The following is a 17,399-nucleotide window of genomic DNA, read 5'->3' on the forward strand; positions in this document are numbered from 1 at the left end:
AAGGTTCTTCAGGCAGTGGTTCCTTCTGTATAATGAGCCTGCCTATCCCTCCCGTCATCCGTGTACTTTTGCTTTGGTATTGGTATCCCAGAAGTAATGATGACCCGTGGACTGATCACACATAACAGAAGAAAACATAATTTATGCTTACCTGATAAATTCCTTTCTTCTGTTGTGTGATCAGTCCACGGCCCGCCCTGTTTTAAGGCAGGTAAATATCTTTTAAATTATACTCCAGTCACCACTTCACCCTTGGTTACTCCTTTCTCGTTGATTCTTGGTCGAATGACTGGGACTGACGTAGAGGGGAGGAGCTATATGCAGCTCTGCTGGGTGAATCCTCTTGCATTTCCTGTTGGGGAGGAGTTATATCCCAGAAGTAATGATGACCCGTGGACTGATCACACAACAGAAGAAAGGAATTTATCAGGTAAGCATAAATTATGTTTTTTATTAAAAGCAAGCCGGTACGGGCTGTGTAGATGTTAACGCCCACGATGGGCGGGGCTATCATTTCACACGCTTCAGACTTCCTTAGAGGACGCTGCACAGTTTTAGCTTGTATTCCCTCTGGAAACGTTCCCGTTTTATCTGTGGGACATCTCTGCTGTTAAGCTTGCAGGACAGTGACTTTGCGCATTTCTCTAGAACGGCATGGTTTTTCAATGAAAGCAATCGGTTGTTAGCGCTCTGAAACCTAATCTTCTGCATTGCAGGGAGACCGGTCGGCAGGTAGGCGCCTCAGCAGAGCTGCTGAGGCGTAGAGGTGTCTGATTGTGGGGGAAAAAAGTTTTATTTTTCATAAATGTGATACGTTTTTGCTTAAAACAGGAAAATAGTTGCATTTAGTATTTAAAGGCACAGTATCCTGTTATACATTCAGGATTTATAAGTATTTTTAAAATTTGGCATTTCTTTTTGCAACACTTTTTCACATGCAGTAAAAAAGTTCTGTTTTAAAATTTAAAGGGCCAGTAACAATTTTTTGGGTAATCAAAAATTTCTTATTTTTTCTGAATTACATTGTCTGTTCTCTAATATGGATTTAGAAGCTGTGCAAAATGTTACTTGTGCCATGTGTTTGGATGCCAATGTGGAACCTCCCGTTCCTTTTTGTCCCTCATGTATTGAGAGGGCTTTAAGCTATAGAGAGAAACTTTTTCACGATAAAAATTTGTCAAAGGCGGATGCTACTCAGGAGTCTAATGATGAGACGCAGAGTATGCTGCAGCTTTCTCCCCAAGTGTCCCAATCTTGAATGCCCTCTCAAGAAGTGCCCTGTACTTCTACTCTAGCTCCTGCTGGAGTTACGTTAAGACATAGCTGCAGTTATGTCTTCCACAATTTCTGATGCGTTGTCTGCTTTTCCTATGCTACAAGGCAAACTTAAGAGGAAAGACAAACATGTGGTCAATGAGGTTTCTGATGCTATGGTGGCAATCTCGGATTTACCCGCCCAGGGAACTGAGATGGAGGGTATATAGAGGTTCTATCGGAAAGTGAAATTTCAGACTCAGGGAGTTCCATACCTTTGACTGATTCAGAGGTTGTCTCAGGTTTAAACTAGAACACCTCCGCCTGTTACTCAGGGAGGTTTTGGTGACTTTAGACGACTGATTCCACGGTAGTGGTCGCTTCTGAGAAATCGAGTAAGTTGGACAGATATTTCGAAGTTCCTTCTCACTCCGATGTTTTTCCAGTTTCTAAGCGAGCTTCAGAGATTGTTTCTAAGGAATGGGAGAGACCAGGTATTCCCTTCTCTCCTTCTCCTATTTTCAAGAAGATGTTCCCTATAGCTGACGCTGTCAGGGAAACTTGGCAAACGGTTCCTAAGGTGGAAGGGGCTATTTCCACCTTGGCCAAACTAACTACTATTCCCATTGAGGATAGTTGTGCTTTTAAAGACCCGATGGACAAGAAGTTGGAGGGTCTACTTAAAAAGATTTATGTTCACCAAGGTCTGCTATTGCAGCCGGCTGCGTGCATTGCTACTTTCACCAGTGTGGCAGCTTATTGGTTTGATGCTCTGTCCGAGTCTCTTACGACTGAGACTTCTTTAGAGGAGATCTGGGATAGGATTAAAGATCTGAAATTAACCAATGCTTTTATTACGGATGCTTCACTGCAAATTACTAAATTGGCAGCTAAGAGTTCAGGGTTTTCTATCCTAGCCCGCAGAGCTTTATGGTTGAAACCTTGGTCTGTGGACGTATCATCTAAGCTTCTAGTAATTCCTTACAAGGGAAATACCTTGTTTGGTCCTGGACTGAAGGAAATTATCTCTGATATCACAGGAGGTAATGGTCATCTCCTTCCTCAAGATAAGAGAAGTAAACAAAAAGGATGACAAAGTAATTTTCGTTCCTTTCGAAATTTCAAGGGCAATTCCTTCTCTGCCTCCTCTAAACAGGAAGGAAACTATTCGCAATCTAAGCCTACTTGGAGACCCAACCAGTCTTGGAACAAGGGTAAGCAATCCAAGAAGCCTGTTGCTGAATCCAAGTCAGCATGAAGGGCTTGCCCCCGATCCGGTACCGGATCTGGTAGGGGGCAGACTTTCTTTCAGGCTTGGGTGCGGGATGTTCAGGATCCCTGAGCTATAGAAATAGTGTCTCGGGGATACAAACGAGTTCAAAAATTTTCCTCCCAGAGGAAGATTTCTTCTTTCAAGATAAAGAGAGGCGTTCTTACATTGTGTAAGAGACCTCACCTCCCTGGGAGTAATTTTTCCTGTTCCTGTACAGGAACACAGGCAGGGTTTTTATTCAAACCTGTTTGTAGTTCCCAAAAAGGAGGCAACTTCCAGGCCTATCCTAGACCTCAAGGGTCTAAACAAGTTTCTCAGTTCCATCATTCAAGATGTAAACTATTTGTTCCATTCTTCCATTGATGCAGGAGGGTCAATTTATGACAGTGGATTTAAAGGATGCATATCTTCATGTTCCTATCCACAGAGATCATCACAAGTTCCTAAGGTTTGCCTTTCTGGACAAACACTTTCAGTTCGTGGCTCTTCCTTTCGGTCTGGCCACGGCTTCCAGAATTTTCACAAAGGTTTTGGGGTCTCTGCTGGCGGTTCTAAGACCGCGGGGCATTGCGGTGGCACCTTATCTGGACAATATTCTAATCCAGGCGCCATCTTATCAACAAGCAAGGTCCCCCATGCCGACATTGTACTATCCTTCCTGAGAACTCATGGGTGGAAGGTAAATCTGGAAGAGTGTTACTTAATTCCAAAGACAAGGGTAACTTTCTTGGGAACTCTAATCGATTCTATATGAGAATTTTTCTGACAGAGGTCAGAAAATCAAAGATTCTAGATACCTGTCGAGCCCTTCAGTCCAATTCTCAGCCATCAGTGGCTCAGTGCATGGAAGCAATCGGACTGATGGTGGCGGCAATGGACATCATACCGTTTGCTCGGTTTCACTTCAGACCTCTGCAGTTAAAGGAACAGTTCACCCACATAATGTTTTATTTTTAATTGAAAGTAATTTATAATTAGCATATGACAGACTGAAACAATAAATAAGAAAGTTTGCCTATAAAATTATATTTGTTTTTTTTACTACGATGAATTTAAGACTTGTCTATACCCTTGCTTGCCAAATGAATACGTACATTTAGCCCTTTCATTGTTGTTGTGACCCGCCCTCAACATACTGTCACCCAGAAGTGTGAACACAGACGAGCACTGCATAAAAGCTTGTCTGTGTTCTTCATTGCAGGTTTTATTTGAGTGGTCTAAGAAGTCATCTTTATACTGAAGTTAAGTAGGGTAGGGAAAACCGGACAAAGGGTCAGAATAGCAGTGTGCAGCGTAATCGGACTCTCACGCTCTCTCACTCTCACGCTCTCTCACTCTCACGCTCTCTCACTCTCACGCTCTCTCGCTCTCACGCTCTCTCACTCTCACGCTCGCTCACTCACTCTCACGCACTCTCACTCTCTCTCACTCTCACTCTCTCACTCTCTCTCACTCTCTCTCACTCTCTCTCACTCTCTCTCACTCACTCTCTCTCACTCACTCTCTCTCACTCACTCTCTCTCACTCACTCTCTCTCACTCACTCTCTCTCACTCACTCTCTCTCACTCACTCTCTCACACTCACTCTCTCACACTCACTCTCACTCACTCTCTCTCTCACGCTCTCTCACGCTCACTCACTCTCACGCTCTCTCTCTCTCACGCTCTCTCTCTCACGCTCTCTCTCACGCTCTCTCTCACGCTCGCTCTCACTCACTCTCTCTCACTCACTCTCTCTCACTCACTCTCTCTCACTCTCACTCTCTCACTCTCTCTCACTCACTCTCTCACTCACTCTCTCACTCACTCTCTCTCACTCACTCTCTCACTCACTCTCTCACTCACTCTCTCACTCACTCTCTCTCACTCACTCTCTCTCACTCACTCTCTCTCACTCACTCTCTCTCACTCTCTCTCACTCTCACTCTCTCACTCTCTCTCACTCTCTCTCACTCTCTCTCACTCTCTCTCACTCACTCTCACTCACTCTCTCACTCACTCTCTCACTCACTCTCACTCACTCTCTCTCACTCACTCTCTCACACTCACTCTCTCACACTCACTCTCACTCACTCTCTCTCTCACGCTCTCTCACGCTCACTCACTCTCACGCTCTCTCTCTCTCACGCTCTCTCTCTCTCACGCTCTCTCTCACGCTCTCTCTCACGCTCTCTCTCACGCTCTCTCTCACGCTCTCTCTCACGCTCGCTCTCACTCACTCTCTCACGCTCGCTCTCACTCACTCGCTCTCACTCACTCTCTCTCACTCACTCTCTCTCACTCTCTCTCTCACTCACGCTCACTCACGCTCACTCACTCTCACGCTCTCTCTCTCTCACGCTCTCTCTCTCTCACGCTCTCTCTCTCTCACGCTCTCTCTCTCTCACGCTCTCTCTCTCTCACGCTCTCTCTCTCTCACGCTCTCTGTCTCTCTCACGCTCTCTCTCTCTCACGCTCTCTCTCTCTCACGCTCTCTCTCTCTCACGCTCTCTCTCTCTCACGCTCTCTCTCTCTCACGCTCTCTCTCTCTCACGCTCTCTCTCTCACGCTCTCTCTCTCACGCTCACTCTCTCTCACTCACTCTCTCTCACTCTCTCACTCTCTCACACTCTCACACTCACTCTCACTCTCTCACACTCACTCTCTCTCTCTCACTCTCTCTCACATTCTCTCACTCTCTCACTCACTCTCACTCTCTCTCTCTCACTCTCTCTCACATTCTCTCACTCTCTCACTCACTCTCACTCTCTCTTTCTTTCACTCTCTCTCACTCTCTCACACTCTCACTCTTTCTTTCACTCTCTCTCACTCTCACACTCTCTCTCTTTCTTTCTCACACACTCTCTCTCACACTCACTCTCTCTCACTCTCTCTCACACTCACTCTCTCTCACTCTCTCTCTCTTTCTTTCTCACACACTCTCACACTCTCTTTCTCTCTCTCACACTCTCTCTCTCACTCTTCACTCACACTCATGGCCTCCATCAGGGGGTGACTCCTGTCAGGGGCCCAATGAGCCAGGGGGGCCCCATGAGATAAGAACTAAAAAAAAAAAAAAAAAAATTAAATTTTGGCAGCCACCAGTGGGTACTATAGCAGAGTGCTAATTGAGCATGGAAAATGTTATTAAAAGGAGTAAAGTATTAGCATTTGAGAGGATTTCTTAGTGTGCACTAAACCACTATGCTCAGTGTGAGACAGACTTGGCACTTTGTACAGTGTGTGCCTGAGTCAGACGGCAGGTCACTTTCATTTGAAGAGGAGGTAGGACTTAGCAAATGTTTTTTATTTCTTTGTGCAATTTTGGATTGTAACTTCAGTGTGGTAGTAGTTGTATGGTGGGGCTAGGGGTCCATAAAAACACATTTTTTTTAGCAGCAGTGTATTTATGATTATTTGACAATGCTGTAGAAATTCTATATTTAAAACCATACAGAAATGTTTCCTCCTCAATACACAAATGGTAGATGCCCTTTTGGCAGATATGCATTATATATATATATATATATATATATATATATAATCATTCCAGTTTACTGCCCCTTTATGCATGGACTTTCCAGATGCAAGGAGGCATTTTATCTTAAGATTTTTACATCTGCATACAATTTTATACTCTCAGACTAAGATTGCTCAGTGTTTGAAATGAGACAGGTTAACTTAAAACTGTTCAGTTTACACTACAGCTGACTTAGTTTTGAAATACATACCAACAAGCCTAAATCCTGCATTTAACCAGATCTAATGGTATGAGTACCACCGCTTATGGTCCCACCAAGACCATATAGAGTACAGCATTTTCAAAATCCATAAGTACAGCTGACAGATGGGAAAATTTGTACACTATATTTGAAGTGGTGCTCTTGGTTGGGGAAAATGGGGGTGGGGGGGAAACAAACATATGTCAACCTTTTAAAGGTACTTTTTCTTCATCTAGCCATCTACCCAGCTCATTAATGTACAATTTTGAATTCACAGAATTATTTTTGTTTGCACATTTACAAATATGATTCTTTAAAAAGTGATCTCTTAATTTCTGCATTTTTTTTTTTATCATGCATGTCACACACTGTTGATTTAGGGGATACAAGGTGCATAAATGTTTCCTCCTGTGAGTGTTTCTGTGGGTGTATGTGTTTGTCTTTGGTTTGTGTCTCTATGTGTATGTATTTTTTATCTGTGGGTCTCTCTGTGAGGGTGGGTGTTACCATGTGTATGTCTTTGTGCATTTTCTGTGGATGTCTGTGAAGGTGTGTGCATATGTCTTTGAGCTTTTTCTATGGGTGTTTCTGTGAGGGTGTTTGTGTGTATGTCTGTTTTCTGTGGGTGTCTCTGAGAGGGTGTGTGTATGTCTTTGTGTGTTTTCTGTGAGGGTGTATGTATGTCTGTGTTTTTCATGTGGTTGTCTCTGTGTGTGTGTATGTCTTTGTGTGTTTTCTGTGGGTGTCTCTGTGTGTTTGTGTGTATGTCTTTGTGTGTTTTCTGAGGCTGTCTCTGTGTCTGTTTCCTTGGGTGTATATGCAAGTTTTGAGTTTGTGTGTGTCCATTGTCTGTTCCTTTTTAGGACATTTTGACCTTACTACTAATATTCACATCTTTCTACAGACTTTGAGACTAATGAGACCTTTCCGGAAGTAACCACTCCACCATTTAACCTTTAAATTATTGTTTTGGTAGTTCAGGGCCCTTCCTTTCAGCCACTGCATGCTGTTGTCATAATTTAGTTGTCATCTTCCTTTACAAAAAGACAATCAGAACTCCATATTTTGTTTTCTAAATCTCCTTTTTTTACAAAACTGTAGTTTACCTCATTACTTGTCAGGTCAATGTAAACAAGTGCTAAGTGTCTGAGTTTCTGTGTCTGTGTTTCTTTGCGTGTCTGCTAGAGTGTCTATATGTGAATCCTTATGTGTGAGTGTGTTTGTGTATGAGTGTGTGTGTATGTTACTACCTTTACAACATTTCCAAGTTTAAATAGACAATTAAGAATAAAGTGCATATACATTTTAGTCACTTGGTCAAAAATTGCACATGTCAAAGGAGGGGGGGCCTGATCAATGGTTGAGATTTCAGTCGGACAACATAACGACAGTGGCTTACATCAATCATCAGGGAGGAACGAGGAGTTCCTTGGCGATGACACAGGTAGCCAAGATAATCCGGTGGGCGGAAGCCCATTCTTGCCATCTGTCAGCGATCCACATCCCAGGGGTGGACAACTGTGAGGCGGACTTTCTGAGCAGGCAGACTTTTCATCCGCGAGAGTGGGAACTCCATCCGGAAGTATTCTCCAGCCTGATTCTCAAATGGGGTCGGCCGGAGTTGGATCTCATGGCATCTTGTCAGAATGCCAAGCTCCCGAGATACGGGTCAAGGTCTAGGGATCCTCAGGCGGAACTGATAGATGCTCTGGCAGTTCCTTGGTCCTTCAGCCTAGCATATCTATTTCCCCCGTTTGTTCTTCTTCCTCGGGTCATTGCTCAAATCAAACAGGAGAGTGATCCTCATTGCTCCTGCGTGGCCTCGCAGGATTTGGTATGCCGATCTGGTGGACATGTCATGTCAAGGATCTCATCATTCAAGGACCCTTCCTTCACCCAAATCTAGTTTCTCTGAAGCTGACTGCTTGGAGATTGAACGCTTAATATCCAAGCGGGGTTTTTCTGATTCGGTCATAGAGACCTTGATTCAGGCACATAAGCCTGTAACTAGAAAGATTTACCATAAGATATGGCGTAAATATCTTTATTGGTGTGAATCCAAGGGCTACTAATGGAGTAGAGTTAGGATTCCCAGAATGTTGTGTTTTCTCCAAGAAGGTTTGGAGAAGGGTTTGTCGACAAGGTCTCTAAAGGGTCAGATCTCTGCCTTATCTATTTTGTTACACAAACGTCAGGCAGATGTCCCAGATGTAAAATCTTTTTGTCAGGCCCTGGTTAGGATCAGGCCTGTATTCAAACCAGTTACTCCTCCATGGAGTCTGAGTTTAGTTCTCAAAGTTCTTCAAGGGGCTCTGTTTGAGCCTATGCATTCCTTAGATATTAAGTTGTTATCTTGGACAGTTTTATTTCTTGTTGCTATTTCTTCAGCTTGAAGTGTGTCTGAGCTTTCGGCGTTGCAATACAATTCGCCTTACCTTATTTTTCATTTGGATAAGGTAGTATAATTTGATACTTTTGCCTTGGCTGAGGCAGCTTTTGGGAGTAAGGTTCTTCAAGCAGTGTTGCCTTCCGTTTAGGTTCCCTGTCTTGTCCCTCCCTTATCATCCGTGTACTCTAGCTTTGGTATTGTATCCCACAAGTAAGGAGGATGATCAGTGGACTCATTGTGTCTTAAAAAGGAAAAGAACATTTATGCTTACCTGATAAATTTATTTCTTTTTAGACACGATGAGTCCACGGCTGCCCTGTTCTTTTAAGACAGGTTGTTAATTTTTGTAAACTTCAGACACCTCTGCACTTTGACTTTTTCTTTCTCTTCCTAACTTTGGTCGAATGACTGGAGTGGGAGGGAGGAGCTATTTAACAGCTCTGCTGTGGTGCTCTTTGCCTCCTCCTGCTGACTAGGTGTATATCCCACAAGTAAGGATGATGATCATCCGTGGACTCATTGTGTCTAAAAAACTAATTTTATCAGGTAAGCATAAATTTTCTTTTTGCTCACAAATCCTCTTTGCTTAGCTTATCCAATCTATATTTTTGTGCTTTTAACTTTTATAGGGCCATTCAAAGGGACCCTTCCTGGTCAGTGCACCTCTTTCTACCATTATAAACTGGGAGAGAGAGTTTGAAATGTGGGCTCCAGATATGTATGTTGTCACATACGTTGGAGACAAGGACAGCCGTGCTGTGATCAGAGAAAATGAATTCTCTTTTGAAGACAATGCCATTCGTGGGGGCAAGAAAGCATCACGTATGAAGGTGCGTTTTGAATGGTAGTGAGGCCACGAGTGAGGCAATGTGTGCAGGTGTCTGATAGCTCTCTCACTATGTTCCACAGAAAGAAGCGTCAGTTAAGTTCCATGTGCTGCTGACTTCCTACGAGTTGATCACCATTGATATGGCTGTGCTGGGCTCTATTGACTGGGCCTGTCTGGTTGTAGATGAAGCTCATCGTCTGAAGAATAATCAGTCCAAAGTAAGTGGATGGGAAGTGTCTAGTGGCACACGTTTTCTCAGATATTTGGGTCACTAATAAAATTTGTTTCCCTTGGATGTCTAGTTTTTCCGAGTTCTGAATGGATACACTCTACAGCACAAGCTGCTGCTCACTGGGACCCCCCTGCAGAACAATCTGGAGGAATTGTTCCACTTGCTGAACTTCCTGACTCCTGTGCGATTCAAGTATGTTCTGAGCATTAGGCTTGGCTGTTTTCTGTACCTGATATAACCATTTGCCTCTTATTTGCTTATTTTATAAAGTGCAGCGGTCTTGTGCTCCCGGTGAAACTTTTTACTTTTTTTTTTTCCTCTTATCCCTTCACGTCTAGTAACTTGGAGGGTTTTCTGGAGGAGTTTGCAGACATTGCAAAGGAAGATCAAATAAAGAAACTTCACGACATGCTCGGTCCCCACATGCTTCGTAGGCTCAAAGCTGATGTCTTCAAGAATATGCCATCCAAGACTGAGTTAATTGTGCGTGTGGAGCTCAGCCCCATGCAGAAGTGAGTGTCCGCAGATGTTACCTTCTGTGTGAGCACTTTGTTACATCATAACATGGTGTTGTAGGACCAAGTGTCGCGCGGATTCCTATAAATAACATCAGACTGGTATAGCTCAGTCAAAAGCTTAAAGGGACAGAAGCAAGAAAATGCTCAGTCATCTCATGTATTTAAATTTTTATCCATCTTAAAGGGACAGTGTGCTATAAAATAGTTTTCCCTTAATGTGTTTCCAATTACTTTATTTACCAGCTGCAGAGTATAAAATGTATGAGATTTGCTTTTTTAAGGCTTATTTGTGTACAGGTGGCCCTCGTTTTACGCCGTTTCAGAATAACAACCTTTTTTTCCAGTCATGTGACTGCTATTGAAAAGCATTGAGAAGCAGTGCATTTATTAAAATAGCCAGTAGGGGGAGCTGTCTGCTTGTGTTGCAGCAAAGCCAAGCAAGCTGAAATTAATCAGTTTAACCAGACCTGAGCTATCGAGCAGATTTCAAAGGAACAAGATCTTCCTGTCTATAAATCAGTCCAGATTGGAATGCATAGAAAGAACTGTTTGCAGAAAAATGCAAGTGAAGTCTGTGTTGTGTGATTATTTTATTAGATTTATAATGCTGTTTAGCAAATGTTTTTGTTCATTTAACTTAGTTTAATTATATATTCTGTGTTGTGATTATTTTATTAGGTTTATAATGCTGTCTAGCATTTAAAGTCCTCATTTCAAAGCTTTAAAAATAATGTATTAGGTTTTACTTATGAGAGGGGCCTGGAACCTAACTCCCTCACTTCCCATTGACTTACATTATAAACTGTGTTACAATTTACAACGGTAAGGTTTCGATTTACAACCATTCCTTCTGGAACCTAACCCCGGCGTAAACTGAGTGCTACCTGTATATGAAATAGCTTATTTTGTGTTTTGAAGCCACAACCTAATAAAATGGGTTGAACTTGTAGCTATAATCAGATCTTATTACTTTATCACATAGTGTACATATAAATGCTTCTTTATCTTATATCTGTCCATAAATCAATCACCAATACTTAGAGAGAGCAATGGAAAATTAATATTTTATTACCTTATCTCTTCTATACCCCACTGGGAGGGTAATTTCTTCTACTGGCTGTGTTAACACAGCTTGGCCTTGAGGCCAGAAACTTTCAGGATGGGTGGGGAAACCACTGGCTAAATAAATTATTTCAAATGCCAATATAAGAGTAATGGAAATACTTGTAAACCATTTAATACACTCCAGCAGGTAAAGTGGATCATTGGGAACAAATTAAAGGGGGGAACATTTTTGAGTAAACTGTCCCTTTGGTTAGATACAGCTCTGGAGTGGCATTACATTTCAGCACCAGAGCTAAACATGACCAGTAATTGGCGTCTGCGCACGTCTGTCAGGATTGGCTATGTATTCTCTCTCCAGAGCTGACTTTAAATGCTTTTGTAGGGCTTATACCAGCAGTAGTGCTTTAACAGTGCATATTAGTCCCAACAACAATTCGTGTCCCAAAGTTGTTTCTTGTGAATTCATAGAGTAGTAGATTTTTTTTTTTTTTTTTTTCCCCTTACGGACAAATTTAAATCTTCACTTTGCTGTCCCCCTGTATCGTGACAGACATCAGCCAATCACTCACTATGCATTGAACTCTTGCACATGCTCAGGCGTTTACATAAAAAGGCTGATCGTTATTGTGATGGAAGTAAATTGGAAAGTCTCTTAAAACTGCAGAATTTGTATGTCTTGATTAAGTCTGTGTCCAATTATTCAAATTTCTCCTCCTTTCCTCCCCCTTAGGAAATATTACAAGTTTATCCTCACCAGGAATTTTGAGGCCCTAAATACTCGAGGGGGCGGTAATCAGGTGTCTCTTCTCAATGTGGTAATGGATCTGAAGAAGTGCTGCAACCACCCTTACTTGTTCCCAGTGGCGGCCATGGTAAGCGGGGTCTGAATGAAATACCCAGTACAGTGTGTGTGTATAGCACTGAAGTCTGTGTGCTGCGTATGAGACTGCTGGATACCTTGTAACCCTGCTTTTATTTACAGGAAGCACCGAAGATGCCTAATGGGATGTATGATGGCGGCGCCTTGATCAAGGGTGCCGGGAAGCTGTTTCTGCTGCAGAAGATGTTGCGCAAGTTAAAGGATGATGGGCACAGAGTGCTTATCTTCTCGCAGGTAACCTTGTGCTGTGTAAATGCAACTGTGTGGAAATGGTTCAAGTGAAATCATTAATAGTGCAGGAAATATAGGCCGATTTTAGTATAAGCTCTTGTTTTCTATGGCTCACTGTTGTCATATTCATCTCCTGCAAATGGCTGTGGTCACACCCCATTTATACTAGATGCAAGTAACCAATCAAGTGTATACAAGTAAACCAAGAGGTCTGGTTATTCCAGCAAGTCAAGCACAGCGTTGCATCAAGGTTAAACATTTTGTTTTTCCTGTATGTCATAGAAGAGACATGCACTTAACTAGACTATGAAACTGTGTATAGGGCCACAAAACTACAGTTCCCACAAGTCTCTGTACGGGTCATTCCTATTCAACATGTCCTTATGACTTCTGATGTTAAAGCTCACGTTGGTGAATATCTTGAGCGGTATTTTGGAGCTTTCAGGGACACACTAGTGTTGGTTATGTAGACAAAGGGCCCCACGAGTGGCTGTAGCAGAAATATACTTGTATAACAGAGGATTGTGACCATTTAGTGATGCTGTATGTTTTTGTTTTCATGTGTCTGAGTTGTGCTTTTTGGCTGTGGTGGGGAGAGGTCCTCTCTGCTCATACAAAGATCTCCATTTTGTTATCTGTTATTGAAGTCTAGCGTGGGAGCATATCATCTGTTCATGTCCTGCTGGGTTTTGTCATTAAATTCGGATGACGTCACTTGGAGAATATATTCGTGATCTCTGTTTAGAAAGTAAAGACTAACTTTCCTTGCGTTTTAAGTGTCAGCTGGAGCCAGTAAAGCTGCACATCTGGGCTCTGACTTAAAACTAGTTATCTTTTTACCCGCACTTCTAGTGGTTTTTCTCTAGTCACTGACACTTGCTTCTTGTATTTCAGATGACAAAGATGCTGGACCTATTGGAAGATTTTATGGAGCATGAAGGTTATAAGTATGAGAGAATAGATGGAGGTATAACTGGAAACATGCGTCAAGAAGCTATTGATCGCTTTAATGGTGAGTACTGTACTGTTTGTCCTACACAATTGTATTACCCACTGTGTGCTCACTCAGCCTATCTGCCTGGTGGCTATGCATTTAATGGGATGTTCCCTAGATAAGCTGAGCAGTCATCTGGTTTCTTTTTTATGACACAATGCGTCCACGGATCATCTTAATTACTAATGGGATATTCACCTCCTGGTCAGCAGGAGGCGGCAAAGAACACCACAGCAAAGCTGTTAAATAGCTTCCCCCCTCCCACCCCAGTCATTCTCTTTGCCTACGTTAGTCATGGGAAGTGGTAAAGTGAGGTGTTAGATTAGATTCTTCAATCAAGAGTTTATTATTTTAAAGTAGTGCAAGATTGTGCTGCTTTGTCCTAGGGTATAGCCGTAGTCCATATCAGTCTCTTCAGTAGAGCTTTGGTGGCTTTAGAACAATGGGAACTGGTGGGACATAATTCTCACTGCGCCTCCCATGTATTCTTGCTGCTCTGTATCTTTAGTCTGAGGTAAAGATTACTCTGCATGTTTTTTCCTCCACAGGTCAATGGGAGGGAGAGGACCTCTTAAGCCTGTGAGCTGCCTTGCTGTCAGGCAGAAGTAAAGGTAAGTGCTACTTTAATTTTTTCTGGGGGACTCAGAAAGAAGTAAGCACACCATTGTCACAAGTGCACAGGGATAGAAGAGGCACTTATGTTGGGACATTATAAACTCTTCTAGTCTGGAGAGGAATGGGGCAGCATTACATTGCAGGCACTGGGGCTGGAGAAATGCTTTATGGCTCTGGTGGTTTCACTTTATTTTTCTATACAATGTACACGGAACTTATATGTACATCAGAAACGGAGCTTCTAGTTACGCCCACGATGAGTGAGTCTCATGGTGGCTGTCTCAGGAACCTGTTCTGCAGGGCATGTGCTTCCTGCGCCCATCCTGGGAGATCTTAACAAATGCAAGTTTGACAGGCTGCGGTGCCGTGTGTATTTCTCTCAAGGACCAGAGGAATCGATCCTTCCAATCGGTGTTCTGGAACTGAGGGCCAGCTTCAACGCCCTTCACTTCTGGCCCCAGTTGCATCCCGTTCGTTTTTGTTTGATTTCAATCAGACATCACTACAGTGGGCTATTTCAATCACCAGGAATCCAGTTCTCTGGCAATGCGGGAAGTGTCTTATATTATTCAATGGGCAGACACATACCAATGCCAAATATCAGCCATCCACATTCCAGGTGTGGACAATTGGGAAGTGTATTTTCTGAGCAGACAGACTGCACTCTGGGGGAATGGTCGCTAAACTAGGAGATAGATCTGATAGCTTCCGAGGTATGGATCGAGAGCTCCTCAGGCAGAGTTTGACGCCTTAGCAGTTTCTTGGCATTTCAGTCTAGTGAATCCTTTTCCTCATTGATATAGTCTCTTGAGTATTCACTTGAATTAAACAGGAGGGAGCTTCTGCGTGGCCACGCAGGGCTTGATATGCAGACCCTGTGAGAATGCTGTTAGCTCCTCAATGGAGGCTGCCTCAGAGGCTGGAACTTCTGGCGCAAAGTCTGTTCTATCAAAATCTAGATGTCTGAGGCTGGCTGCATGTAGATTGAACTCCTTTTTGTCCCAGAAAGGATTCTGAGGCGTTGATTGATATGGATTCAGGCTAAAAAACCCGTTGCCAGGCATATTTACCATAAGGTGTGGAGGGCTTATCTGTTTTGGTGTGCGGAACATGGGTACCCTTGGCACGAAGTGAAGACTCCGCCTGTCAGCTAGTTCTCATAGAGGTCAGATTTCTCTTTGTTTCTTTGCATAAGAAGTTGACTCATTGGCCAGATGCTCAGTCGTTTGTTCAAACTATTGCTAGAATAAGACCTATTTTTAAACCTATTACTCCTCTATGGAGCTTTCATTTTGTTCTTAGCGTTATTCAGTTTGAGCCTCTACATTCCATTGATATTAAGTTGCTTACTTGGAAAGTGTTGTTTCTGTTAGCTATTTCCTCTGCCCGTAGAGTATCAGAATTGTCTGCCCATAAGTATGACCTGCCTTATCTAGTGTTCTATTTGGATAAGGCTGTACTTCTAAGGAGAGGCTATTGACATAACCTGTATGTTGTTGCTACCAAGGATTTTCGTCAACCATCTTCGTTGTTTATCCTGTATTTTTTTAAGCGCAAGGGTCTGAAGGCCACAGCTGTTACCCTATCCTTCTGGCTCAGATGTTTGAAGCAGACCAGCAGCCTCTGTCTATACATACGGTACTTTCTACTCGTGTGGTGTCTTCTTCCTTTACCTTCAAGAATGAGGCTTTGGTTGAACAGATCTGTAAGGGTGCTACTTGGTCCTCATTGCGTACTAATGAAATGTTAGATTTGATGTTTTCTTTTTAAAGACACGATGAGTCCACGGATCATCTTCATTACTTATGGGATATACACCACCTGGTCCACAGGAGGAGGCAAAGAGCACCACAGAAGAGCTGTTAAATAGCTCCTCCCTTCCCTCCCACTCTAGTCATTCTCTTTGCCTACGTTAGTGATAGGAAGAGGTAAAGTGAGGTGTTAGATTAGATTCTTCAATCAAGAGTTTATTTTTAAAGTAGTGCAAGATTGTGCTGCTTTGTTCTAGGGTGTAGCCGTAGTCCATATCAGTCTCTTCAGTAGAGCTTTTGGTGGCTTTAGAGCAATGGGAACTTGTCGGACATAATTCTCACTGCGCCTCCTATATATTTATGCTGCTCTAATCCTGATAGCCTAAGCAAACTTAACTCAGGCTTTATAATTTTCCACAGGGCTATGGGAGGGAGAGGACATCTTAAACCTGCAGGACTGTCTTGCTGTCGGACAGCATTAAGGTAGTGCTGACTTTTTATTTTCCCAGAATAAAAAAAAAAGCTCAGAGAAAAGTGGGCACTTTAATGAGGCACATATCACATAAGGCTCAGAAACATGGGGCACTTTATGTTGGGACATTTACTCTCTATGATGGAGAGTTTTCTTTTCTTTTGGAAAGCACAAGTACAGGAGCACTGGAGCTGGGAAATAAGCTTATTTAACATTACGGTGGTTAATTTCCCTAACGGTTTATTTTTCTATGAAGCCGGTCGGGTTATGTTTGGTAATGCCCACGATGGGCGGGGGTATCCTTTCGCGCGTTTCTCTAAACTGCGTAGTATTCAGCCTTGTCTAGTGTGTTATGGACGTCTGCAACGTCGCACTCAAACCGCATCGTTGTTGCATAAATTTAGCAATCGTTTTTAGCGCTATACAGACCTTAGTATCCGGATCGCTACAGACATAGCAGAGAGTCCGGTTGGCAGGTAGGCGCCTCAGCAGAGCTGCTGGGGTGTAAGGGGGTCTGAATTTACTTTAACTGAGAATACGTCTCTTTTCCTACTGCAGTAAAATAGTTGACTAACGGCACCCCCAAGCATAAAAAGGGTTAAACCGCCGTTTAGTAAATCTTCCCTTTCAGAGGCACAGCATACAGTAAATTTCCCCTCTCCCTCCCCCCAAGCATGAGTCAAAGCTCCATGGTGAGGGTCAAACAGATATCAGCCAGAGCTGTGGGTTTATTGTTCTTATATACACATTCTTACACATTAGTACCACCCACAGGGTTTTGTAAAACAACCAATAAACACATACAATACTCTCAGACACTCCCACACAAAATCCTCCCCTCTGCCTGATGCAATTACCTTACACAATGGGTGATGCAATTACCTTACACAATGGGTGATGCAATTACCTTACACAATGGGTGATGCAATTACCTTACACAATGGGTGATGCAGTTATCACAGACAGAGAAATACAGTTCAATTGCCATGGAACCAAAGTCTTTCGTTATTCAAATGGGCTACATGGCATAGCTATCTGGGGTATCACTGTCCAAATAGGCCAAGTACCGAATGACCCGGCTTTCGTGTCTTTGCAGGGGAAAAGTAAGCATTTCAACATGGGGCCATAGTCTAAAGGCAGCAGGCGGGCAACCAGGCTCCTCCAATGCACAGTGGCAAGATTGGTCTCGTCACAT

The 17,399-nt window shown here is 43.0% G+C and overlaps 1 protein-coding gene across 1 annotated transcript in view; it reads left to right on the forward strand.

Annotated features, from left to right (window-relative positions):
- Positions 1-17,399, forward strand: part of LOC128640607 (chromodomain-helicase-DNA-binding protein 4) — a 108,344-nt gene that overhangs the window by 18,155 nt on the left and 72,790 nt on the right. Inside the window, exons 4-10 of the mRNA XM_053693075.1 lie at positions 9,247-9,447; positions 9,527-9,664; positions 9,749-9,870; positions 10,017-10,190; positions 11,992-12,133; positions 12,244-12,375; positions 13,267-13,384. Of these exons, the coding sequence (XP_053549050.1) occupies positions 9,247-9,447; positions 9,527-9,664; positions 9,749-9,870; positions 10,017-10,190; positions 11,992-12,133; positions 12,244-12,375; positions 13,267-13,384 (1,027 nt within the window). The remainder of the gene's footprint in view (positions 1-9,246; positions 9,448-9,526; positions 9,665-9,748; positions 9,871-10,016; positions 10,191-11,991; positions 12,134-12,243; positions 12,376-13,266; positions 13,385-17,399) is intronic.

The sequence above is a fragment of the Bombina bombina genome, chromosome 9 (genome assembly GCF_027579735.1).
Source record: "Bombina bombina isolate aBomBom1 chromosome 9, aBomBom1.pri, whole genome shotgun sequence".
Taxonomy (NCBI): Eukaryota; Metazoa; Chordata; class Amphibia; order Anura; family Bombinatoridae; genus Bombina; species Bombina bombina.